Source organism: Ambystoma mexicanum, unplaced genomic scaffold, assembly GCF_040938575.1.
Source record: "Ambystoma mexicanum isolate Mex_15411 unplaced genomic scaffold, UKY_AmexF1_1 Mex_scaf11, whole genome shotgun sequence".
NCBI classification, from domain to species: Eukaryota; Metazoa; Chordata; class Amphibia; order Caudata; family Ambystomatidae; genus Ambystoma; species Ambystoma mexicanum.
The window spans coordinates 1,165,431-1,192,101 of record NW_027182336.1 but is presented as its reverse complement, the minus strand read 5'-3'; the positions used below and the strand labels follow the sequence as shown (position 1 = coordinate 1,192,101).

The window sequence follows — 26,671 nt, the reverse complement described above, 5'->3', positions numbered from 1 at the left end:
TTTTATTGAGGAATTTTCCATATAAAAGAGCCTAATTTGCTTTCGCAAGCAAATTTCCCTTTATGACATAGAGACCTGAGGATCCATGGAACTGCACCTCTATGGCAGGGCAGAGATTGTTGCATGCAAGTAGTGTTTACAATTTTAACCACACTCACCTAGGAGAACCTTTTGGAAAAAGGCAAAGAGGGCCCCGCTAAACATTCCAGGATACACCCCCCACATGATAATGTCAACGGTTTCAGATTGTGCACCCAAATAGGTCCAAGCATTTCTAGTCCAGTACTTCCATTACATTGAGCATGATTATTTGAGAAGAAACATTTCTAATGAAGTATTAGCTAAATAAATATCTTGTTTACTTTTATAAACCGTTCCGTGCATAAATGCTCCCTACATAGCAGTCAGCTACGTGGACAACAAAGGATTCTGGATCGCTGTTGGACAATTCAAGATTTGTCTGTCTACCTGATACAGTACCTGAGGATACCTGCTGACACCCAGGATTCTGGCTACTGGCAGGGTTCCCGCAGACGATAAATCCCCAATGATGGCGGCAGTTTTTAAATTTGCCATACAGCTGTAATTGGGCACAGTCTTTTGGTGGCCCGAGAGCATCCAGAGAGAACCCTCAATAGCTGCTGCTTCTGAAAAGCAAGAGTCATAAACTTGAAATCCCAGCTTGACTTGAGGTAGAATGTTGAGATTCTGGTTAATCTCCTTGGTTGCAAAAACCATGGCGAGTACACTTTGATATTGCTCCATATGAATACTGTTGAAAGAAAAGAAATGGGGTGTTACTATATCATCTTCTGCTGCAGGGCAGCAAGCTGGGAGGAGAGAGTGAGTGACAAAGGCATTCACTTGATGAATACAAGTTGCAAAATACAAGTTGACCCCTCTTAAAGAAACGGCACAGACAAAGTAATTGGTTGAAATCTGCCAAATCAAGCTATATGGCAAATTCTTAGCTCTGAATATATATTTAGGCATTAATAACCTTGCCTGTGGACCTGAGCGGGCAATAATAGCCCTTATGGCACAGTTGCAGCCAGGATAGACACCCACCAGGATCGTATCCCATTAGCATTCGCAAGTATGAAAGATAGACAGGGAAAAAAACCTAAAAAGACATGGTCGTTGGCAGAAGGGTGTGGGTTGTCGAGATGGAGCATAGGTTATAGGGGTCAAGTACAGAGTAAGTAGAGCTACAAGGGAGTGGTTTGGTGATGTATCAAGAGGAGTTGGTAACATATCAGGAGGAGAGGTGGTGCAACATCAAGAATAGGAGGGGAGACATCAGGTGGTGGTGGTGAGATATTAGGAGGGTGATGTGGTGAAATATCAGGAGGAAGGGGTTCATGATAACCAGGAAGAGGTGGAGAGACATTAGTAGGATGTTGTAAAACATCAAAAGGAAGAAGTGATGAGACGTTAGGAGAGGTTGCTGGTTCTTAGGAGGAAGAGATGGTGAGAGAGCAGGAGGGGGAAGATATCGGGAGAAGAAGGTGGTGAGACAACAGTAGGAGGTGGCAAGAGATATCAAGGAAGCAGAAGTAAGAGGATACAAACATGAGAAAGTGGTGATAGAACAAGAATAGAATGTTGTCTTGATAGAGGCAGAGAGAAGGAGAAGCCTGGGAAGGCTAGAGCAGAGGGAAGGATCCCCAAGGTATGCTACATTTCTGGTGGAGAGGAGAAGGAACAATCACATAGCGAGAGGGTGATAGGAGCTAAGTTTGAGGCTCAGCACAGCAGCAGCAGAAGCAGGGGAATAGAGAATACCTGAGGAGCAGGATTGTTGTGGAGCATGTGGAAGATAGCCCACAGGGGGTTTTGGAACCTGTGAGAATCCACTAGGGCAGAACTGGAAGGCCCTACCACCAGATAACTAGCCAAAATCCCAGCTCAAACAACATTGGATCATGAGCTTGATAGGCACTAGCCTCTTCCAAGTAATCACCCTAATTTGGAGAGTGGCAAACAATGTTTGATCCCTGTAGCTGGATCCTGGCGATTAAGTGATGATGATGTACAAGATGTCATTGGTGAAATGAAACACATGCAACGGACACTTAAATACTCGTGGATGGAAAATGACAAAAAAAAGTCTATTTTTCAGGGAGGAAGCCTAGATTATAGAACTGTTGAAAATCCTAAGAACTTTCTTTTGGTGTTCTTCTCTCGGGTTTCGAAAAGAAGCCCTTCTGTTACAGTGTTATTCCTTTGTTTTGAGTTGTTGGATACAGGACTGAAAAAGGTCATGCCGCAAACCTGCCCTTCTACCTAAGGTTAAGGAACAAACCCACCATATTGTCCCTTATCAAACCATTGAGCGGCTCCAGGAAAGCCCCACAATCACTATCCTGCAAGCGAGTGGGAGAGGGGATGGAAAGTAGATTAAGTGAGTTTGAGTTACTACTTAGACCATACATATAGTGACCATCCCTTAATAAAATACTACTACAAACTATCATTTATGTTTGTGTGTGTGTGTTGATCCTTTCTGGATTTTTATTAATGTGCACTTAGTGCATTGGGTGATATGTGCATTGTTTGTTGTGGGTGTATATTATGAGTTGTATCTCTGTGTTTACTGTGTTATATGAATTAATGTTGCTTTTTTGTTTTCTGAAGGAATGGTACATTAGGGTGGAGGATGCTTGAGAGGGTGTCTACTTAAGGTGGGGTGCAATTTTGATGGGATAATTGTATGCGCTTTGTGTAGCCTAGGTGTGGATTTATGTAATGGTTTGTGGGCTGTGATGAAGGCCCATACCTGAAGGTGAAGGTTCGGATTAGGGAGATCATTGGGGTCTGGCACTGCCTCCCACTCTGAGATGCAGACCCTGGTGGGGAGAAATGGCAGATCCTGCAGAGTACCCAGACCGTCGCCAACATTGATTATGTGACTAAAACTGGTTACACTAAAGCTTCCTGGCAGAGCAGGAAACTGTGGTCTTATAAAAAATATAAAAAGAAATAGTAAATTTGGGATGAAGGTGAACATGGCCCACTGACCTGTTACTGAGGGGTCCCAGGAAACTCAGGGTAGGAATAGGGACATCTGGTTTTACAAATGACAACAGACCACAAGGGCTGTTTGGAAGCACATCTGTGAAGTCCTGCACGGCCCAGCTTTCTGCAGAATATGGAAAACTGAAACCCTAATCCGATTGTGAAAAGCAAATGTTCCCGATCACTATAACCCACAGGAAGGCTGGCACGCCTAAGAGTCAATCCAATATGCTGGCAAGAGGTAAAATAATCCAAAATACTAACACTAAGCACTCCTAAAGTAAGGATGATGTTTTTATACATATTGTAGTTTAGTCTGGAAGATTTCATCAAAATAACGAAGAAGGATATTGTGGTTTCAGGTGCGGAGGAGAAACAAACAACCCTGGCACATGGGTTGTATATAGAACAAAGAAAGAGAAGGTTCCCTATTAGGGAAGTCCTGTCCCCTGCACTATTGCAGGGGACAGGAGTTCTCCAATAGGGAACCTTCTCTTTCTTTAGGAGGTGCAATAATATCAGTGGAAGGAGCCATGGGGCAGGCCACCAGCTGAGTGGTAGAAACTGGCAAATGTGTAGTTTGTATACATGCCGTCATCAATCACATTGGTTACCACGCCAAGAGTTGTGGGATTAGGAGTATGGCACAAAAGACAGCGAACAAAGCTTGGTGTTATGGTGAGGTGGAGAGACAGTAAAGTGGAGAGAGTATAGAGAAGGAAAAGAAAGGCAGGAGAGCAAGAGTGGAGATGGGAGACCAAAGAGCGAAGGCAGGAGAGGGAAAACCAAACGTAGGAGAACAGAGAGCGGAAGAGAGAAGAGCAAAGGAGGCAGAAAGAAGACCCGAGTGGTTACAGGGAAGAGCAGAAGAGAGGAGAAGGAGTGCAGAGGAGGACATAAGAAAGAGTCGGAGGAGGAGAGGCAATATGAATGTTAGAACTGGAAGGAGAAGGAAAAATGAGAGAAATGGAGATTGATGAATGAAAGGAGCAGGGGTGAGGGAAGGAACAGGGTGAAAGCTAGCAAATTTAAAAAGGAGGAAGAGGGAGAAAGTTGAAGAAAAAGAATGAGCTGTGTGGTTCGGCCCTGAGGAGGCGAGACATGGGGAAGGAGGGAAGGAACTGATAAACTTGATAGAGAGGAAAGGAGAGGTGTTGTAGGCAGGTGTAGAAGGGAGAAAAGACTGGAAAAAGGAAACACTGCAAAAGCCTTGACTCACAGTCATCCAGTGGTAGAGAGGTACTAGATTGATATGGTTTCAGCTGTATGTCAGTCTAACCATTCAGATGAGCCTGCCTATTTCCTAAAATGGGGAAATGAAGCCATTTTGTATGGTTTCCTACACAAGCTAAAACAAAGCCGGATGCCCGAACACTGCCTAGGCAATTGGAGGAGGCAGGTATATTTGTGTGGCTAGTCATACCAACCAGTGCTTAATTTTTAAGAAAGTAAGTTCCACGGCAGAAATATATTCTAGCACACTTGTGACACTGCTGGCGGGCAGTTCCCGGCCATTGCTGCCACCACCCACAGCTGCTCCCCACAATGTAGACACATTTAGAGTTAAACTACAGCTCGCACACCTGCTCATTGGGGTAGATGGATGCTCAGGCTATCACTTTATAACTAATCTTTTGGATGACTTTCAGCTGTCCTGGGTAAATCTGGGTGTGTCGGAAGCGGCTGTTAGCATATCACAGCGTTCTAGGAACAGTGTGGCTTGACACATCCATGGTAACGGTTTTGTGGTCCTTTCCTCTAGTGTTCTGTTTGGCGTTCTGTAAGACCAGGGTGAGGCGAAGAGTAGCTGAGCCATTGCCGCGAAGCTTCGCATCCAGAGAAGTGGACCTCCTGCAGTGTGTATTAAGGGAGCCTGAGAACCCATAAACCTGAGTGCTGTGTGGGGGCCCTGCCTCATATATTACATCCGATCTGCATTGATAAGAGCTGAGTAAGCGGGCAAAAAATAAGTGTCAGAACTAGGCTCACAGAGCCTCCCTTAGCTTTACATCTCCCCTCCTGTGTCTGTCTGGTTTTGGATCATGACTGGGTCCTGCTGATCTGTTCCGTCTACAGACCGCTGTAGGAGAAGAGGGCTAGTAGCTGTTTTCATTGATTATAGTGAGTTGGCTAGCAGATATGACATAATAAGAAATATTTGATTTAAAGCGCACCTATACACAAGTGTTTCAAGGCACGACGAGGCAAGGGAGGGGCACAAGAGAGGACAAGACAATGATCTTAATAGGCCAAGTGACATTGAGATCACGCAAGTGTGGGAGAGAGGGAGGGGAAAAGTGCCAGGGGAAGGAGAGAAGGAGGAGAAGTGCGAGACATAGGATCAAGACATAAGAAAAGAAAATGGAGCCCGCAGGTGGCAGCGCACAGATTAAGTGAAGGCAACAAGTGTTGGGTAAGTACAAGTAGGGGGACTGCAGGGATGCAGATACAGCCCCAAGTGAAGGGTTGCCAGGCGGCAGTACAGGTGTGCAACTGGGAGGGCAGGGACCTGGGTCAGTGGTTCAGAGGGTAGCCAGGTAAACCAGTGCATTATCAGGCAGGAGATCTACAGGGAAGTGGAAGAAAGAAGGCAGAAGTAAAGGGGAAAGTCTTGAGCTGCTTCTGGAACCAGAGATGGTTCTGTTCAAGTTTCAGAGCGGCAGGGAGGCTGTTCCAGAGGGAGGCGCCGGCCGAAGAGAGAGATCTGCCCCCAACTCGTTGCTTAGAAAAGCGACTGACCCTCAGGGAGTTGGAAGAGCAAATAACTCGGGAAGGAAGATACTTCTGAAGAGAAAGCTGGAGGTATTTTTGTCCCAGGCCAAGAAGGCCTTGTTGACAATGCAAAGGGTCTTGAATTTGATCCTTGCAGCCACTGGGAGCCAATGGAGGGATTTCAGTGCTGGAGAGATATGATCCCTGGGCTGGAGGCCAGGGACAAATCTAGCAGTCCTGTTCTGGATGAGTTGCAGCAGAACAGAGAGTAGAGGAGGATAGATTTAAAAAGATGCTGTTACAGTAGTCCAGCCTGGAGAGAACCAGGGTTCTGGAGACAGTGAACTTCTGGGGGAAGGAGAGGAAATGAAGAATACCTCTGCAGTGGTGCAGTTGGTAGTTTGACTTCTTAGAGATGTCAGAAATGTTAGGGGAGATAGGAGAGCATGGAGTCAAAGCTAACCCTGAGGTTCTTAGCCTCACAGGAGGCAGCAGGAAGAGCGCCAAGGGAGACTGGGAAGAGAGTGGCTGGAAAGGTGGGTGCAGGTGTGCCGATGAGAAGGATCTCTGTCTTACTGGCATTCAGGCAGAGATCATTGGCAGCGCACAACGCCTGGATTGCAGACAGATAGTCAGGTATGACAGAAGCAGAGGAGGAGGCAGAGGGGAGCATGAAGGTGACCTGGGTGTCATCTGCATAACACTGGAAGTTGGGGCAGAGAGCAGCAATGCGGAGGGCAAGAGGTGCCAGGTATTCGTTGAACAACCAGGAAAAAAGGTTAGACGCCTGGGGAACACCACAGGTGGAGAGAGAGATAGAGGAGAGCACTGACCCAAGTTGGACCTGGGAGTGTCGGTCAGAGAGGAAGGAAGTCAGCCAGGCCAGAGCCTGATCAGTGATACCCAGATTATCAGGGAGCCGGTTGGCATGGTTGACTGTGTCAAAGGCAGAAGAGAGATCCAGTGGGATGAGGACAGAGGGGAGGTTGGAATCAAGGTTGGAGAGCAGGTCTTCACGGATATTCAGGAGAACAGTTTCGGTGCTTGTGGCTGCTCTGAAGCCAGACTGATGGTCATGGAGACAACCAACAGATTCAGTGCGAGGATTAAGCTAGGAGATGGCCATCTTTTCCAGGAGTGGGCCCAGGAAAGGAGTGATAGAGATAGGGCGATAATTAGCCAGAAAGGAGGGGTCGGCTGAGGGTTCCTTGAGGAGAGGGTGCACAAGAGAGTGCTTAAGGGGGGAAGGGAAGGTTCCAGAGGCGAAAGAGTGCTTGCATAATTCAGACAAGGCGGCAGCAAGGGTGTCAATGTGGTCCTTGATGGTTTTGGAGGAACAGGTAAGAAACTGCTTAGATGAGGTTTTCATAGATTGTACTTGTCTAGAAACCTTGTCAGGGGAGAAGAGAGGAAAGGCAGAGAAGGGAGGGGGTGGCCGCAACGGGGCCAGAGGAAGAGGAGAGAGTGGAGGGAGAAGCATAGAGTGTGGATAGGAAGTAATTGTACTTCCAAAGACACACGTGTATAAGGCATGGAGAGGCAGTAGAGAGTGGGCTGTAGTGGTCCGCGCGGTGCCCGGGGGAGCAGCCGGCTTCAGGAGGCATTAAGGAGTGGCCTCAAGTATTGGGAGCGGTTTCCCCCTCACAGGAAATAGTGAGTATTTATAAAACATGCTCAGATTGTCCTTGTAATGGGCTATAATGGAGGGAGTAGATAATAAGCAAAAGACTACCAAGCTGCTCCTTCCACACACATATTCTTTGTGAAACAGAGTGAGCCAACATACAGGGGTGGACCGAAGGATTCAAACAGTCCCTAGGGTACACCGAAATAAAGCTTCCAGGGTGTTGGTCCCTGAAATACCTACAAGAGCCTCTAGTCCCCGGACAAGTGGAGGGCCATGTTTGAACACAGAAGACAGGTCGGCATTCGAGATTGTCATTTTGGACAATTCTGACCAGCAACTCAGTTAAGAGATAGATGTCACAAAATTAATTGACACACAGCAACGAGAACGGGAAAACATTACTAACTTCTTCCCCATACTCGCCACGGTCAGGACAATGGGTACAACATCACTGATGGCATCCCCTACATATTTCAGCAATTTAGATAACAATCACTCATTATTAAACATGTGCTTGAATCTGCTGCAGGCTTCGTTAGTGGGGCCACAGCCCTCGGAGGAAGTCCTGGGCTCTCTTCCTCCCACAAATCTATCAGCGACTACTTGAGTGTCTTGTAACTACCGGATTAGAAGATGAAGAAACCTCCAGTTCTGACAACTAGGGTAGCACTGTTGACAAAAACAATAGATTGAACAAAAACTGATTTCGTCCCTATGTTGAACACCATAGCGGTAACCATGGATGCGATCTTTGGCCTTTGTTCTATCATGGCCAATGAACAAAGAACCTTTAAAAGTATCTTGGCCAGGGTAGTGGATGTCATCTTAACTAACAGCCCGGTTGGTGTGAACCAGGGAGGTGGGATAGGTGAAAGGAAGGTAGAGTTGGAGGAAGATGAGCATATATTTAATGACTACAATATATTAAACATGCTGCACCAATGATCTCCAAAGACATAGCTGATGGGAAACAGCAATTACATATGGGGAGCAGGTATGGAAATCTCAACTAAGCGATCCTGCAAACGTAGGAAAAGAACAAATAAGACCAAGACGCGGGCAGCCAAAAAAACAACCATTAGGTAGGCCAACAAAAAACGCGGGAGAGCTTGCAGGGACGTCTAACAGAACAAAAAGAACAGACCACGTTAATGAAGCGGGATCAAACATCATCAGGAAAAGCCTGAACTTAAAGCCCTGCTCAGTACAACACGGCACATTGGACAAATGGCTCCAGTATACAGAGGTTGAATCTGCCCTGCAGCATGACCTGAAGGGCACCTCTCAAACAAAAGTGAAAACCTTAATTCCATCTACACTCTCATGGCAAGGGAAAATCAGATGTTGGGGTGCAGTGCGAGAAGCCTTCTGCCTTGGAAACTGCCCGGGCATTAACAGGGTCCACTGATGTAGAGGCAACCACAAAAAGTTCGGCTGTGCACCTTTCCTATGAGCATACACATGTATTGGGAGTAGAGAGGCCTCATGCTGAGCTTCAAAGGCTCAACATGTCGAGTACAGATAAGATCCACCCTGAATCTTTCACCACTGTACCTTCGTACTACTCACACAACATTCAGATTGAGGAAATCATACCTACAGAGTAGTCCACCTACTTGAATAAAGGGAACTTGATACTCCTCTTTCAGCAATTTAGGGAGCTACAAATCATGACATCGCAAGACATTGAAAATGTCATACTTCCGCCCTACCTTAGACAGACCAATTGGGCGGTGGTAACATTTGTGAGTCGAATGGTGGTGAAGAAAATAATCCTATCTGCAAAGAAACTTTATGTGATGTGTTACATGATAAGTTGCAACAGGACACTGCTAATGAAGTAAGCTGTGAGACTACAGTGACGGGCAGGAATGGCAATGGGAAAAAGCCACCTGTTAAACCTTTGTGGCCCAAGGGAAAGATGAGACAAGAGCAGAAATTATTCAAAGGTTGTCCCCAATCTCACAGAGAGGACCAATGGGTTCCGGATATGGGAGGAGAGAATTATTTACATACAGAAATTGTTTCCACAGGTCAGTTGTTATTGCGTAACACACAGGGCTTCAGTTCTTTCACGTCTCCACCTGCATGATATGATGTCTTGGTGAAGTCGGATATCTTCCTCCTGCAGGAGACATGGCTCATGTCATCTATAACCCTGGATGGCTATCAAATCTATTATTAACTAGCACCAAAGGCACGAATGAGGAGACCTATGGGAGGCCTGTGCATTGGTCTTAGACAAAGATGAGTGGCAGAAAATCTCATTTTCCAGTCGGTCAATATTAACTGCCTTGCTGTAGAGATTGAGACTCACAGCTAAAAATGTGTGTACCTTAATACTTAACCTGTGTGATTGTACCTTGACTGAAGGGTATTAGCATAATTGACCTAAAACATTTGACTTAATTTTTTTGTCCTTTTCTTCGGTCAAATTTAATGAAATATATATATGGGGGTGGGTAAGGGTATAGATTAGGTTTAGGGGAAGTGGAGGGTTTGCGGGGAGTCTCCCCCCTGCATTTTAGACCGAAAAAAAGGTCAAATAAATTAGATCAACTATGATGAGGTCACATTTTTTAGGTCAAAAAGACCCAAACCGACTGAAGCTCTGCTGAGGTGGGTGTCAGAGTTACTGACATATCAAAGGCTACAAAATCCCAGCAGATGTATTATGGTTGCTAGGGATTTTGATGCACATTGTATCCCCATGGACGAAGAGTGTCTAGCCTTGGGGGGTGCCCAAGTAGAAGATATGGCCACACGACTTTCCACCCATGCCCAAACATTGTTAAACAGGGGACGAAAATGGACAGAAGTTTTAGCAGAATTTAATCTTGTCCCATTGATCACGAGTGAGAGCTCTAACATAATGGAGGTCGTCACCTGGTCTAATGGTCGATGTTCTGCCTACCTGGACTGTATTTTTGTTACAGATATGCAATGTGGAATTATGTGGAATTATCAAATTGTTCACACTCCATTTAGTGATCATGCAATGCTAAAAGTATGACTTCATTCTGACAAACTTAAGAACAGAAAAACTGACCTATGTAAGGCGGCGGTCACGGTACAGGGTAACTGAATTGTATGGTCAGAGGCTAACGTGAAAAGGGTCAACCAATATTTTTGCAATATGTTGTGTATGCCTGAAAAATGTCAAAAACATTGCACGGGGGATTTGCATGAGTTATAGCAAGTAATCAGGCCCTTGCTACAAGTCTCAGCTAAAATGAATGTACAGAGTAAGGTTAACCACCCGCTTTTTGATTATAAAATACACATTGAAAAGCAAGAGAAGCGTAAAAAGGTGCCTGTGATTAAAAAAGATATGACACTGACTGTGATTGGGACCATCGCCACCAAGTATAAGAATTGGCTTTGCAGACATAAATTGAGTAAAAAAATCATCTAATTGGATAATGGTGTATGGGCTGATGAGAACACATGACTCGCGTGCATCTTGGCAACTGTATCGTACTTGTATGTCTGCCATAACTCGGAAAGAGTTATGTGGTATCGCAGAAGTGGAGTGGCATTCCCATGTTAAAAGCTTACACTGGGACGAGGGGAGCATTGAAACAGTGGTCAAATTTACTGAGATGGGCGGCTCTGAATATTGATATTTCAGATATTCTTGAGATCTTGACTAAACTTAAACCATGGAGGGTCTCTGGCCCCGATGGTCTGGCAAATATAGTATTCAAATCTAATCCCCAATTTTGGGCCAGAGTGCTGTATGATGCATATTTTAATATCTGTACGCAGGATGTTCTACCAAGCAGCTGGCTCAGCTCTATCTTGATCCCAGTTCACAAGCGTGGGTCATTTACAGACCCCAGCAATTTTAGACGGCTAGCAATGCTAGATTCGGCAAGCAAAATGTTTGCCACACTACTACTAGTACGTTTACTGAAAAGGTGGGTTTGGGATGAGAAGTTCCTACGGTTACAACAACTGAGTTTCAGGAAAGGGCACTGGAGAGTACAGGCATATGGACTTTACGTTTATTTGCTGCAGATGTTTTGTATGGGGCCGATGGAGCACCAATCTACTTTGTGTGCCAAATCGGAGTGGAGGGGCATTGATAGGCAATTATTATATTTCATCAAGTTCCTATACATCGATATGAATATTATAGTTGGACTCTCCCAGGAAGGTGAAGTCACCGCTCCCATGTCTGCTAATAGGCGTTTGATGCAGGGGAACTTTCTTGTGCCCCTGCTTTTTCCTCCCTGTATAGCAGGCGAGGTCATACCGTGGATTTCATAAGCGGACGATACTGTTTTCTTGGAGAGCAACAGGCCATTGACAACTTGGCCACTTTTGCTGAGATAAACTGTCTAAAGATTTACCATGCAAAAAATAAGGTTATGCGGATTCGGGGCAAAAGACGAGATCCTGAAAGGTACAGATGGCACATCAGGGGTGTAAAATTATATGTAGTTAAGACCTACATATATCTGGGCCTACCAGTTTGCAGTACCCCTTAAGCTTGTATGTATTACAGCTATTGCAAAGTAAAAGCACTGCAAAGACGGCTGAGCCTAAAGGGATTTATCAAGAGAGTAGGTGGTGATTTGGTTGAGAGACTTAGGGACATGTATAAGACAGCAACTGTCCCTTGTATCCTATATGGGCTCGAGACCATCCCGGATAAGTACGCGGGTTGGCTTGACAGCTTGTAGTGGAAGATCTTCGGGTCACTCCTGGGATTGCCTACGGTGGTACCCGTGGCGTCAATAAGAATGGTGTTGGACCTTACTTCACTACATACCTTGAGAAAAGTGAGATGCAGCAAACTGTATCTAAGTATAAAGAATGCAGTAGAGTTACCAGGCTCTCCTAGAATACTATCTCTCATTAACGCTCCCAAGCGTTTTCGTAAAGATAACTGGGCTGCTAGAGAACTTGGTATGCCAATGCATGCTCATTTAGAAAATATTTGGTTGGCCTCTTTCGACCCTGAGGACATCAGAAATCATGCATATAAGCTCAAGGTAAAGTTACTCTTGTGGGTAAGAGTTAGATCCATGGACTACCTTCACACAAAAAACGCTATGGTGCGTTTTCAACACAGTCCTTTGAATATGGGAAGCTGTGCAGCTATTTAATCAAGTTGTGTCCCCTTTCCCTAAGGCTATTTATTTTGTATTTCAGGTTAAACATCTTACCTGTGCTGGAATATCTTGGTGCACGGCAGGGGGTCCCCAGAGAAATGAGACTGTGCAGGCTGTGTATGAATAGCGCTGAGATCAGTAGACATGTTCTAACTGCATGTGAGAAGCTCATCAATCTACAATTATGGCAGCAGAATCATTGGTCAATCCGGCTGCAACCATGCATGGTTGGGAGAAGCTTCAGCCCTGTTTATTACGTAGTTCTGTTGTAAAAAGGATGACCCCACCAACCTAATTTGTTTTGCTTAGGGGGTGAGAGAGCTCTGTTCTATGTTGTATGAATAACATTAATCATTTATTGTGATGTTGAATTTTGAGAGATTTTCTTTTTGAAATGTTGAATGTAGGGAGATTTGAGTTTTAAAATAATATTAATGGAATGTAAATAATTGTATTATTTTGTGTATGGAAAAGGCTCGTTTTTATATCCACAGGCATTAATTAAAAAATAAATAATAATTTTCTGAGTCTGAGACAATAAGTGCCGGGGCTCAGAAATAAGTGCCACCGCCAAATATTAAGCACTGATACCAATGCATCATTCTGACATGTCCTTCGGAACCAAGAAACATCAAACAAGTTGTCAAGAAGGAAGTGGGGCAGTTAAAAACCCAGAGACTGTAAGTGACTGTTTTTCAGCCAAGAACTGAGGATAGCTGAGAAAGGGCAGCATTGTGAGACATGTTGCTGTATATCATGTCACTAGTTGTCACACTGCATCGTGGCAAAGCAGCCCTACAGTAGGTTGTGACAAAGCAGCAAAACAGCATGTTATAATTTCAGTGTATTGCAGTAATTCTGCTTAATCTAATTACACAACCTTAACAAGTAATATATTGGTTCTGGAGCTATGACATTGTGGCTTGGCCAGTGCCAAGCCACAATCATTGACTTGCTTGTCATTTAGAAGTCAAGCATACGCTAGCATTACACCAGGCAGCAGTGGAAGAAATGGGACAAATCCTACAAAGCATTAATCATGGACACGGAGAAAAACATTTTCAATTCAAAGATAGAACTATCTTCTAGTTCCACTGGAAAACCTTTTAGCATCTTAAAAATCCTTAGAAAAGCCCAAAGCTTCAGAGCTTCCAGTCACCCTCACGGATCTAAACTGCGCTCAATTAGTGTCACGTTTTCTCCCGCACACCCTCTCCCTACTCCCTCCGCATGCCCGGTCTCTGCCAAAATCCACCAGGGGATCCCGTTTATGCACTCTGGCAGTCGGAGACTGCATCATCTTACCCGCCATACCAAGACACTGTTTGGATCAGGGGTTTACCGGCCATCCCAGCGCTGGGAAGCACAATGGAGACTCCCACTGGCAGCCCGTAACAATCCACATCATTTGCAACGATCCTCGCGTCACGTGAGAGGGCCAACACGATCACGCATCACGTGAGGGGGCGAGCACCGCCAGGAGTCACGTGGCGACAACGCTTCCGCATCACGTGATTTCTCTCAAGGATTCAAAAGCGGCCAGGAACACTGAAGCGTTGCTTCACAGCTGAACTCTTTCAGTACTGTACGGCTCTTGTTCCTTGTTTTTGAACCTTGCTCCTACGATCTGTGTACGACCTCGGATTTTGTCTACTGGATTGCTTTTGTCTAACCCTTGGCATTTTGTGAACTTTGGCTTGAACTCTGTCACGACCTCGGATTTGTTTACTGGATTGATTTGTCTACACCTCTGGCACCTTTTTGAACCTTGGCTTTGCATTTTTTTACGACCTCGGACTTGGATTTGGATTGCCTCATGGATTTCGTTGTGTTTTGGTATTCTTGGCCACTGGCCTCTGCAAGGCGTTCGCCTGGCTGCATAACCTGGATTGCCTCAAACCTCGGTGTGCGCCCATCCACAGAGTCTCGCACACCAAGCCCCGTCCAGGGCCCCACTATCCATCAGGGTGACATTTTCTATACACTAGGTAAGCGGTGCTTTTTTCCTTGCTGGGTATTTATTGTACAACACGCACATTGTTTTGATAATCACTTATTGCCTTGCAGTGCTCCAGGGGTCCTTCTGGCTGTTCCCGGTTCCAGACCTGACGGCTCACAAAAAACCTGTGGCCTCAAAGACTGCACAGACACTGAATATCTTGTTGTCTGTGTGGTACTTGGGGACGGAGGCTTACTAATCTACACAACCATCAAGATCAAGTCTGTAACAATTAGACATTGTAGATACAGGGAAAGCCGGGATGTTGATCTTGATGGACCTGTCAAAAGCATTTGACCTCATTGAACATGAACGCCTTCTGGAGTGCCTATGACGGCAAGGGGCTTGTTCCTTGAAAGTGATCAAATGGGTCAAGTTTTTTTTGTCCAACCGAGTGTCCAACATTCAATGGGGTACAGCCGCCTCTCCGGCTTCTTCAATCAAATATGGCGTCCCCCATGGAGCATCGATGTCGCCCCTCCTCTTCAACTTGTACATGCATTCTTTTTGCACTTTGTTTGGAAGACCTGGGGGTCTTCTTTACCAACTACACCGATGACACACAGCTGATCATCAAGTTGAGTGGGGACCATCTCCAGGATTCTTTAATATTAAATAACATCTACAAAGCCATTGAGAGGTGGATCTCCTGTAATTGGCTGTGTCTTAATGGCAATAAGATCGAGCTACTGATCTTTGGCTCTTCCAATGCTCGTTCTAAATTGGATCCGACCTATGCTAACTTCATGCTACACGGCAATACGATTGTGACCCAATCGCAAAGTTAAGACTCTGAGGGTCTTCCTAGAGGCCTCCCTGAACTCAGACGCCCAAGTACAGAATCTTCGCAAGACCTGTAACTGCCACCTTAGGCTACTTCTGACTATACGGCCATTCATCAATAAAAAGAACTCAGTGACCATCGCTTATGAAATGATTCTGTCAAGATTAGATTATTGTAACATTCTGTTAAGCAGAGCCTCAAAATCCAATCTTCGAATATGCCAGACTATCCAGAATGACGCAGTCCGTGTAGCTATGGACATCCAAAGAAGAGCTCACATATCAAATACCAGGAAAGAGCTACACTGGCTACCAGTACAGAAATGTATCCAGTTCAAAATGGGCCTACTAATACACTGCGTTCCACACAGGAAGGCACAGAATACCTCAAAGCAGTGGTCATGCCTTACAAACCGGCCAGCAATCTGCAATCATCTGCTCTCGCTCAACTGCAGGGAATCAGAGTCAAAAGAGCTAAGGGTCTAGGCAGATCTTTCCCAGCTATGGCACCCTCCTTGTGGAACACCCTGCCCATAGCAATCAGAGAGACGCCCATTCTGAGTCATTTTAGAAACATCTTGAAAACCACACATTTTTAGCTAAATTTCTTGGGCTCGATCTCCTCAGGTCCTATTTTTGCCTTTATAACACCTAGGGTTCAATAGTACTGTCCATTTTCCTGTAACTATGTTAGTCCTTTGTGTCAATGTCAGCGCCCTGATTCCTGCAGGTTTCTGGCACTTTATAAATAAATAAATAATAAATAAATACATGTTACTCTATCATGTTCGATCACCTAACACAAACGTGACATGTGCAAAGCACAGCCCTGAATAAAGATAGCATTCACACAACTGCAAAACACAATACAAACTCTACAAATTTACCTCAACTTTAATGGGCCCACCTTCCTGGTAACACTCATTACCCATAAGAAGCAAATTCTCATGGACGTAAAGGGAAGACCCACCAACGAATTTAACTACGTAACACGACATTGTCCCCCAACGTTGCTTAGGGTGAGCACATCCCTAAAGTCTCTCTCGTTTGGAGTGCGTCACTGCGCCCCATGCCTCACTGCTGCCCTTATTTTAAGATGGCAAATACACCCATGTTTCTGAAATAGGATCATCCATTCAGCAACCCTCCCCATCCTTCAATGACTTCTCTTCATTCATGGAAATGCCCATTAAAGAAAAGTTGATGCCACACACTTGGACACCGGAAAGGTTGAGGCATGTGTCGAGATGTTAAGGACTCTAGTCTCAATCTACAAGAAGATTGCTCTAATAAACTGTCCCAGACCGGAAAGCTCGACCAACCATTTGCAAATAATCAGTCATAGAAAGCAATCAATTTAATCATAAATTTGATTGGCAAAAGGGATGGGTTTACTGTTTGCAAGCATTTGCAAACATTTGCTTCTGTGACCCCTTTGGTGACCATGAAGCCAGGCCTTTTCATGATCAGAGTAGAAGAAGGAATTGGGCCGTAGTAGAAATGTTTGATGAAGGATCTTGAGACACCATGCTATTGAGGTCAGATGTGTGGTGAACATGCACAAGGCAGAAAGATATAGATGAAAGGAGCATGGGTGGTGATGAGTGCAAAAGACAGCCTTTAGGTAGTCCTCAGCCACCAGCCATTTACCATATGACCACTACCCCAAGAGCTGAAGGAATACTAGTCTTTATGCAGATGAGGGTTGGGAAGGGTGACAAACCAGCACTTCTCACTACCCTTTACGAGTGTCATTGAGAGAAAGAGAATGAGCATAGAATCATACCGGAGAATAAACAGAGAATATGTAGGCTTTCTGTAATGGGAGGGAGGGGGACAAACAACAGATAGCGTAGAGTAGGGATGGGCAAGCCTTAACATGCTTGCCAAGGAGCGGCAGGGGCCCTATAGCAGTCATCCCAATTACCATCAAAGAGACACTGTGGCCCATCAAAAACTCCCCACCAGAAGAACGGAAGACTCGGCCATGGGGAAAAGTTTACTGTTTTTATTTTAAAAATAATTACATGGATCACACTAGAAAAACATGAATTCTCCAGGGTTCTCGTCTTCTGAGCGTGTGTCACCCGGTTTTATCCAGGTGTGATGTCACAAAACCAAGTTTCATCCCCAAAACCTATCGGGCGGTCACATTGGTCAGTTTAAGCGAACTATGTATGTATGCTATAAGGGTTAATTCTACTATTGTGTAGCCATATCCGGTGGCTCCGCCTGGGACCACCTCTACATGTATCAATCTGCAATGTTGCAGGGTCCCAGGGAGACCATTGGCTCCTGCAATATATTATATCTTCACGTGAAAGGTGACTCTGGATTGTGCAGAATGTGTCCTCCTAGCCCTGGGACACTGGACGGTTATGAGGCTGAGTGTACCTTTTCAAGGCAATGAGAATGAACATGGAGGGGCTGTGTGTTCCCTAATGTTGCCATCTCTGATCACCTAAACCCGGGAGAGTGCATTCAGTTGGCAGTTTGTGAGCAACACTTGTATCTTTCCACCTCTGATTTGGTGGGAATAGCTGCTCTCCGTCAACCCTGATTGAATGGCATTGTCTTGCTCTGCTGGGTCACGTGTGTTGAGACCATGATATGGAGCTCCCTTGCCTGCAATTATGAGGATTCTAGCCTGAATATCTTTCAGGTGTCTTATTATCTTGGTAACCAGGAACTTTCCAATCTCCACTCATCCTTGGCTGGATTCATCTTTCTGCTTGCCTCTGGCTGCAGCAATCATGCCAGCCTTTCCATGTACTCGAAGCCTTCTCCCCTTCCTCATTCACTTCAGTGGGCCTATAGCTTCCTTATTTGTGCTTATGGCTTTTCCATGTCAGTGGCAGTCAAGCATTGGCAAACTTGATATACATATACTTTGGCGTCTTTCAGTTCAGTTTTGGAGAAGAATGTGTGTATATAAATAGATATGTATTTGTGTCCGCCATCTACCTGTGTGAGTCATAAGCATGTTTTTTGTGTCTCTATGCAACAAACTAATGCATGCTTGTGTAACTTTGTGAATGGATGGCTATGTACTTCATGTCTAAATGCAGCTTGTGATGTCAGTGATGACGTCACTGATTTCTTGATTTGCAGTCAGTGAACTTGTTCAAATGATGGCATCTCCATTTCCTCCAGATCATCGATTGGGTATGGCCTGAATGGCTGTCTGAGAGAGTACCTTTCTCACATCTGCGATACGTTGATGATTGCGGTCCAGGGCCTAAGAGTAACGTGCATCTGGTGTGTTTCTGTCTTCGGGCTGAGAGTCATGTGGGGGGCATGAATGCCATACCTGGACCTCTGTCTTCAATCCCACCTCTGATCGACGAGTCGACCAAATTACCTACATTGCTTTCTCTGTTCACGTGTAACTTTGGGAGCCAAACCTTTGGTACCCCTCCAAGATGTCCATGGCACTTCGCATGGTCGTCCAAACTCCATATCAGGTAATTGCAGTCCCCACCAGGGTTGCACCAAACCCATTTCCTCCAATACTCACAGGTGTTGAATGGGAACTCGAACACTGTTCCTGCCGGGAACAGAGGACACTGCATCAGCTGTGATTTCAGTGTATTCCATACCTCTCCAATACAACAGAGTAGCTCCTTCTTTATACATAGTTCTTAGCCCGATGGAGTATTAGCCCAAAAACTGTGGACTTGATTTTAGAAGATGCATACAGGTGGATTGTGTCTCCAATGTTCAACTTTTAGTATTCTTATCATGATATCAGTTTGTACCTTGTCACCTATTTTCTTGTGCCTAGCTGAGTCACAAGGAGGTCCATCTTTGCCTATATAAGTTAAAGACTGATCGTGGTGTATACTGAGGTGATCTGGTTGTTTGTAATGCCAGCACAGTACAGGTATTTTGTCTAATTCATACAGTGAGTATTTATTTATCTTTCTGCCAGAGCCATGGAGACGCATGCAAAGTTATTGATGTATTGATGTATTAATCCCCACTGAATTGGGATCTAAATAATGGCAATAGCCCAAAACCTAATTATATAGAACCAAACCAAGCGGAGTCCTGAGACGAGGCTAGCTGTGTTATTATTTGAAGCTTCAGATCACTGCATTGGTACCTGAGCACCACCATAAACAAGATGGCAACTATGGAAACAGCAGTGGGACGTGTGCCAAAATTACTATTGCTCTAAGGACTACAGGGATGAATAGTGGCTAAGCCACCCACTCAACACCACACTGCTACTAAACCAGCAGGGATCCCAATCATAAAGGTAAACAGACACAGCCCAACAGCTATGCATCATTTTCCTTTTGTGGTAACGTGGGCTGAGAGCAAGCAATACTCTCAGGAGGGATGTGAGGCGATTACAGTACCAACCCAAACAGCAATAGTACAAATATTGTAAAATTAACAATCAAATATGCAATCACCTAACTAAAAACACTAAGAAAACTCACTATTGTGGAGAGAACACAGAAAATGCAGAGCGTGTATAGAATAGTACTCGTACTTGAGTCAGGGTAATCAGGCAAGCAATTGCAGCAATGCCACTGTTCAACAGATATGTCGTTCAAGAAAAGGGTTGAAAAAGAGGGATTAGGGGACAGGGTTTCTTGACAGCACTTTGTTCTTGGTCTTAGGGGGCTTACCAAAAGCGAACTGCTTTTCTTGCAGTCAAACCGGTTTTGAGTTTCATCTAGTCACATTGATCCAGCTGTGAGTTGACATCAAGCTGACTTACAGATGGGGCTCTGTGTGGTTCGAGTCAGTGATTGTGATGATGCAGTCCAAAGGGTCCAACATGTTTGAATCAGTGATGGAGTCAGTTCAAAACGGTGTTAGAGGGCGTAGCCAGAGAGCGTACGATGAGGACGCGATTCCTCTGAGCTCCCGGGGCCGCCAGCTACATCCTGCATTAATCCTGTGTTTTTGGGTGGATATCAGAACAATAAAGACAGCTCAAGGGGCGGCAAAACCTTGCTGCACCGGAGCACTGTGCGGGAGGACTGAATCGGAGCACAGCCGACGAGAAAATCCCTGCTGAAAGTAACAGCGTGTGTGGGCCGTGCAAACCCAAAATGGCCGCCGTGCCTGGTGAGGGAAAGGAGGCGGCGCAGAGGAGGTGAGGTGCCGCGGCCGGGTTCACATCCAGACCGGCCTCCTTACTGGGTGCTGAGGCCATGAGGAGAAAGCGCTGTGCGGGGAAAGGTGCGAAAGTGAGAAGCCGATAGTGCCCACCAACCTGCAACCCACCCTGAAAGCACTGGCAGAGATGGGCTTGGAGGCGGACTGGTCGGGAGCGAAGCCTGGCCTCCTTACACGCACGAAGCGGGATCCGCTGATGTGGTGCTGCGCTGCCTGCCGGGGCAGAGACGACACTGGACTGACCGCGGCTCTCAAAGTGAGCGGAGCCCGAAGAGCACCCTAGAGCGACGCCCCATTGACCTACCTGCCTGCTCGCCCAGTCACTCGCTGCCTCGCCACCACCGCGGGCGGACGAGGTTGAGACGGGCGTGGTCACACGTGGACAGCGAGGCCCCAACCGGAGACCCAGAGGACCCGTGACGGCCCGTGCGATTGAGCTCCGAAACCCCTTCTCAATCGGAGCATGGCTGGAAGGTGGCGATTTCTGGTGTGGGCGGACCACGCCACAGCGTCGCTGCCTTCTGCTCATAAGCAGACATTTGCGGGCGCTCCGTATATCGTAGCGCGCCTGCCGTCACCCGGTCTCACCCAGCAAGACACGCCGGTAAGGAGAGGGGGAGGTGGGGCAGGGCACTGAACCAAAGCCGCCACATTACGGGAGGGGAGACTGGACCCCCCTAGCTCAAGCTGAACACGTGGGCCTAAAGCATCGGCTATAAACCAACCCCACTAGACTGTCAGAACCGGGAACTGGGCACAAAGGTGAATCCTGGAATACAGGAAATGAACAATACCCCGAAAACGAACTGCCAATGAGGCAAAAGGCAACATAAAGGGAACGGAATCCAGCCACTGTGCAGAAGGTCTGAACAGGAATTGGGTTTGGCCATTTGGGAAAGAAATAGATCCCCACACCCAGCTTGTGGCCAAAATATAGGGAAAGAGAGAAACTGAGAACCAACCCACCAGCCGATGACATCGACTGGTAGTGCGGTGCAATACCACAAACCAGCAGAATATCATTAGCAGAGGTGTCCACGCAAACATCAGGGACTCACACAGTGAACCGCTTGCCTGGGAAAGCAACCTCCTGACAAAAGCAGCACCAAACGAACCACCCCAAAAGAGGACCCAGAACTCTAAAAACTGCGCACTATATAACGACAACAAACCAGCAGACAGCTGCTGCAATGGGTAAGGATAAGGCACTAACCACCAAAAAGGGGGCCAATCAGAGCACCATGGAACAATTCACGACCACTACTCTGCCCCCACCAACAGATTCAGATAGACCTGAAGACACACAAAACCCTGAAGAGTCCCTATCCCTAAGGGATGTGATGAATGCCATTGCCAACTCGTGATCCTCTATGGAAGTCAAAATGGATGGCATCACTACAGAAGTCTCCCTATTGCGACACGATCTCCAGAAACTCTCATCCCGCACTGGCGAGGCCGAGACCCGTATATCTGTTGCAGAGGATGACCTGAGAAGTATGGGCCAGCAAATGAACAGAGCGCTAGAACGCATTAAAGTACTAGAGACCAGGGTGGAGCAAGGAGAGGGCAGGTCAAGGAGGAATAATATATGTATTCTTGGGCTGCCTGAAAAGACTGAAGGGGATTCCATGGAGCTCTTCCTAGAAAAATGGCTGACCGACCTATTTGCTCCCAAGACCCTATCGACACTGTTCTCAATAGAAAGGGCACACCGAGTGCCAACGGGCACACCAATACCTGGGAAACAACCGAGAACGGTGGTAGCGAAGATCCTCAATCACAGAGATCGGGATATTACAAATGGCCAGACAAAAAGGGGAGATAACATATAACGGCTCCAGAATCGGATTCTTTCCAGACTTCACTAGGGAGGTACAGAAGATGAGACAATCCTTTGACCCTCTCAAGAAGCGCCTACAGACACTGAACGTGAAGTATGGCCTCCTGTTCCCTGCGCAATTGAAGATATACCACAATGGCACCACAATACACTTTACTGATCCCAGAGAAGCATGCGCTTGTGCTGAGGGGCATCTGGAGGGAGAATGGAACCCACGCAAACGACAAGAAACAAGAAGGAACAGGCCACACCTGAATGAGCCACCAAACGGGCTACCTCATCAGGAAATAGAAGCGAGACCCCAGAGAGAAAATGATTAACTACAAACATGACTGAGAGATGAAAGAACTCATGACACCTGAGACCCATGCAAAAGATGTGAGCCGAAGGGAAATGGACCAAGGCTAAACGAACCCCCACAAGAACTATCCTACCAAGATATGGAAGTGATACCACAAAGTTAAGGCGAATAAATGAAAGAGCGGACAAAGGATAAAATCAACGTAACGTAAAATTAAGCGATGACCACCTAACAATCATAACAATTGGCGAAATGAATGCTGGCGGCCCAAAACCCAGCAGGGCACAACCCCACCCGTACAATTACGAAGTGCACACTGCGGTATTCCTAATACCAAAGAGACTATAAGTAGATAAATGTTTTGTTTAATAGGTGACAGATGCTTCAGTTGGGGAAGGAGTACGGGGAGGGGGAATCAGGAGTTACACTGGTATCCAAATCACACCTGGCCCATCAGGACCACTTCAAACAAGACATACTTGAAATTGGCAAGAATCAAACACCCACATATGGCAAGGAACTCAGTGAGCAATGGCTACAGCTGGACTTAGGGGAAAAAAAGCTTGCCTTCATGACATGGAACGTGAATGGCATGGGAAATAGCATAAAGAGAAGACTAGTAATGCAATCTATTAATTGACATGATCCGGATATAGTGATGCTAACCGAAACACACCTGGCGGGCACGAACTGCCAATTCTTCAAGAGAACCAAGTACAAAACAGCAATCCATGCAGGCTTCTCCATGGGCTCGAGAGGTGTGCCGATACTGATAAACAAAAGAACCCCGATAGACATAACACAGATAATTCAAGATCCGGGAGGCAGATTTGTGTTTATGCATGGCACACTATGGAACCAAACCATAGCTACAATGGGGATCTACTCGCCCCCAGCATTAATGGCCTCTCTACTCGAAGAAATCATGCCGATAATAGTAAATAACCCAGCGGATACACAACACTGGTGATGGACGGGGACTTCAATGAGGTGATGAGCAGCATGAGGATCGCACACATCAGAGAGGAGGAAATCCGACACGACCGACCAAGCTGGCCAGCTTTGCATCAGCATTGGGCCTGAAAGATGCATGGAGGGACCTCCACCCAGGCGAGAAACAATTCTCTTTTCACTCGGGTGCACACGGATCAATGTCTAGGATAGACTATTTCTTCCTCCCCGGTGTAAATATGCACAAAGTAATTGAGTCAACTCTGCAGCCCCGAGGAATATCGGATCACTCCCCACTCAAGATGCTGCTTGAGACCCAAAGACCCCAGCCCCCACCGAAGTGGCGATTGAATGCATACTACCTGGGATTCCCAGAACTAACAGAGAAAATCCAAGAAACAACCGCAACATACTTTGAACTAAATCAGGATTCTGTGGACGATGCTGGAATAGTATGGGAAGCATATAAGGCAACTTTAAGGGGTGAAATACTGAGCTGGACCTCAGCACACAAAAAAATCACACCAGCAAGAAGTAGAAGAAGCAGAAGCAGACGTGAGACGTGCTGAGGAGAACCTCATAAGATCAGGAACGACAGATGACAATACATCTCTAAAGGTGGCACAAAAGAAACTATACAATGTGGCGCTGACATGCGCAAAACAGGCGCACAGAACTACAGGAGCAAGGATATATGAAACGGGAGACAAAGCCAGCAAAATGCTGGCATGGTTGGAAAGGAGGGAGGACAGCCACCTCCAGGTACAGCGGATAGGCATCACAAACACTGAATGGGCCTCAACGGACTCAGGCATAGCGGAGGCCTTTGCAACCTACTATGAAAGACTATATGCCCCACCGACGACTCCGCTGGACGCCACCATATTGAACTCAGCGACCATCCCAGCACTAAACGAAACCCAGAGGCTCAATCTCGAAGCCGCAATAACAGAGGAAGAACTGACGACAGCCATTTCCCAGCTACAGAATGGAAAAACCCCAGGGCCGAATGGCCTTCCAGTAGAAATATGGAAGAAAATTGGCACCGGAGAAGTGGCGCCACACATGCTCAAAATGTTCCTACAGCAAAGGAGAAAGGCATCCTACCACCGGACCTAAGAAAAGCCAGCATAGTAGTAATACACAAAGAAGGCAAACCTCCAGACGCATGCAGCTCGTACCGCCCAATCTCTCTCATTAAAATGGAAGCTAAAATATTGGCCAAAATACTGCCCAACAGTCTGCAAACAGTGATAACCTCCCTGGTCCACCCGGACCAATGCAGCTTCATGCCACAAAGATCCACGCGAATGAATATACGCAGACTTCACTCTGCCATTGAAAGATCGGCCACTCTACAGGACCCATTGGCACTGCTTACTATTGACTTTGAGAAGGCCTTTGACTCGGTCCATTGGGAGGCCCTGTGGCTCATCATGGGCAAAATGGGATTTGGAGAGCAATTCACAAACTAGGTCAAACTCCTATACAATGCCCCGATAGCAGAAATCAGAGTCAATGGCTGGTCCTCACGAACTATAAAACTTGGGAAGGGCACCAGGCAGGGATGCCCCCTCTCAGCAATGTTATTTGCACTCGCAATTGAACCACTGGCGATAATGCTGAGGGAGTCCCTAGATTGGAAGGGGTTCCACTGGGCACAGGACTGGGAGGACAGGGTGTCCCTATATGCAGATGACCTCCTAATCTACCTTAGTGACCCAGCGATCTCCTGTCGCACTGTAACCAATATACTAAGTACATATGGAGCCTTTAGCGGGTTGAGGGTAAACTATGATAAATCCCTGATCTTTCCAATAAAGGGACTAGATGCAGCGACCTTAGCTAATATAACCCATTTAAGATCGAGAAAGAGCAGTTCCGATATCTGGGGATACAAATCTCAAAAGACCTAACACAGTATATAGGGAAAAACCTGCACCCAGTAAGAGATAGATTCGTAAATGACGTAAAGCACTGGATGGCCCTTCCGCTCACCCTACTGGGAAGAGCTGCTTTATTCAAGATGTTGGCCCTCCCCCGGTTTTTATATGCCCTGCAGAACGCACCGCTATATATACCCCAAATAGAATTTCACAAAATAGATGAATCACTCAGGAAACTGCTATGGGGAGGGGGGCACCCACGAATTGCTCTCAGAACCCTACAGCGCTCAGTGTCGGAGGGAGGAATCGGACTTCCACACCTGCAGACGTATTACTGGGCTGCCCAAATGTCGGTGGTGGATGATAGCCTGCCTGCCGATCCAATGATACCACACAACAGAGCAGACGCCCAGACGGACCATGGAATCGCCCCGCTAGAAAGCCTGTATCAAAAGAAAACCCGACAAGCCACACCCACAATGGTGGCTCAGAGAACACAGATTTGGATGGATGCGCATAAATACCTGGGGTGGGAGGGGAAGGTCACATTGAAACAACCCCTGTGGTGGAATAAACACCTCCCGTAACTTAAAGACATTGCCAAATCGGTAGCCTGGGAGGAGGCGGGGATACAGACATTAGAAGACCTGCTACAGGATGGCGAAATCAAGACATTCCAAGACCTGAAAGACAAATTCAACCTTCCCATCACGGAGCACTTCCACTACATACAGATAAGGCACGCACTTACTGCAAGCGAAATAGACCTCCCAAATGTGCCAGAATGCACCCCGATCGAGAGGAACATAGTGATAGAACCAATTGTACACAAAGTAACATCCACAATGTACAATGCCATCAACTCGTTTGCCACGAAAGAACTCACAGGACTTAAAGAGAAATGGGAAAGAGATGTGGGTCAAATACAAGCAGAGGACTGGACAGTGGCACTTATGTACCCCCGGGAATCAGCAATTTCAGCCAGAATCAGAATTTACTATCCTAGAGAGGCCTTGCACCAATGGGGAAGGGCGACGGACCCTAACTGCTTGAGATGTCACCATCTGAGGAACCTTCTTCCACATCCTATGCGAATGCCCGCGGATACAGCACTTTTGGCAACAATGCTGCGATAGGCTCTCAACAGTACTTGACCGTGAAATACCGATGGACCCCAAACTCCTGATACTGGGAATAGATGCGGATATAGAGCTATCCAGATTTAAAAAACTCATGTTTGCAACGACTACGAGTCTCGCAAAAAGAAACATAGCCCAATTATGGGGCTCGCCCACACC

The 26,671-nt window shown here is 46.3% G+C and overlaps 1 protein-coding gene across 1 annotated transcript in view; it reads right to left on the bottom strand.

Annotated features, from left to right (window-relative positions):
• LOC138553513 (extracellular calcium-sensing receptor-like) overlaps positions 1-26,671 on the bottom strand; it is a 421,273-nt gene that overhangs the window by 332,379 nt on the left and 62,223 nt on the right. Inside the window, exon 3 of the mRNA XM_069642542.1 lies at positions 481-772. Within this exon, the coding sequence (XP_069498643.1) occupies positions 481-772 (292 nt within the window). The remainder of the gene's footprint in view (positions 1-480; positions 773-26,671) is intronic.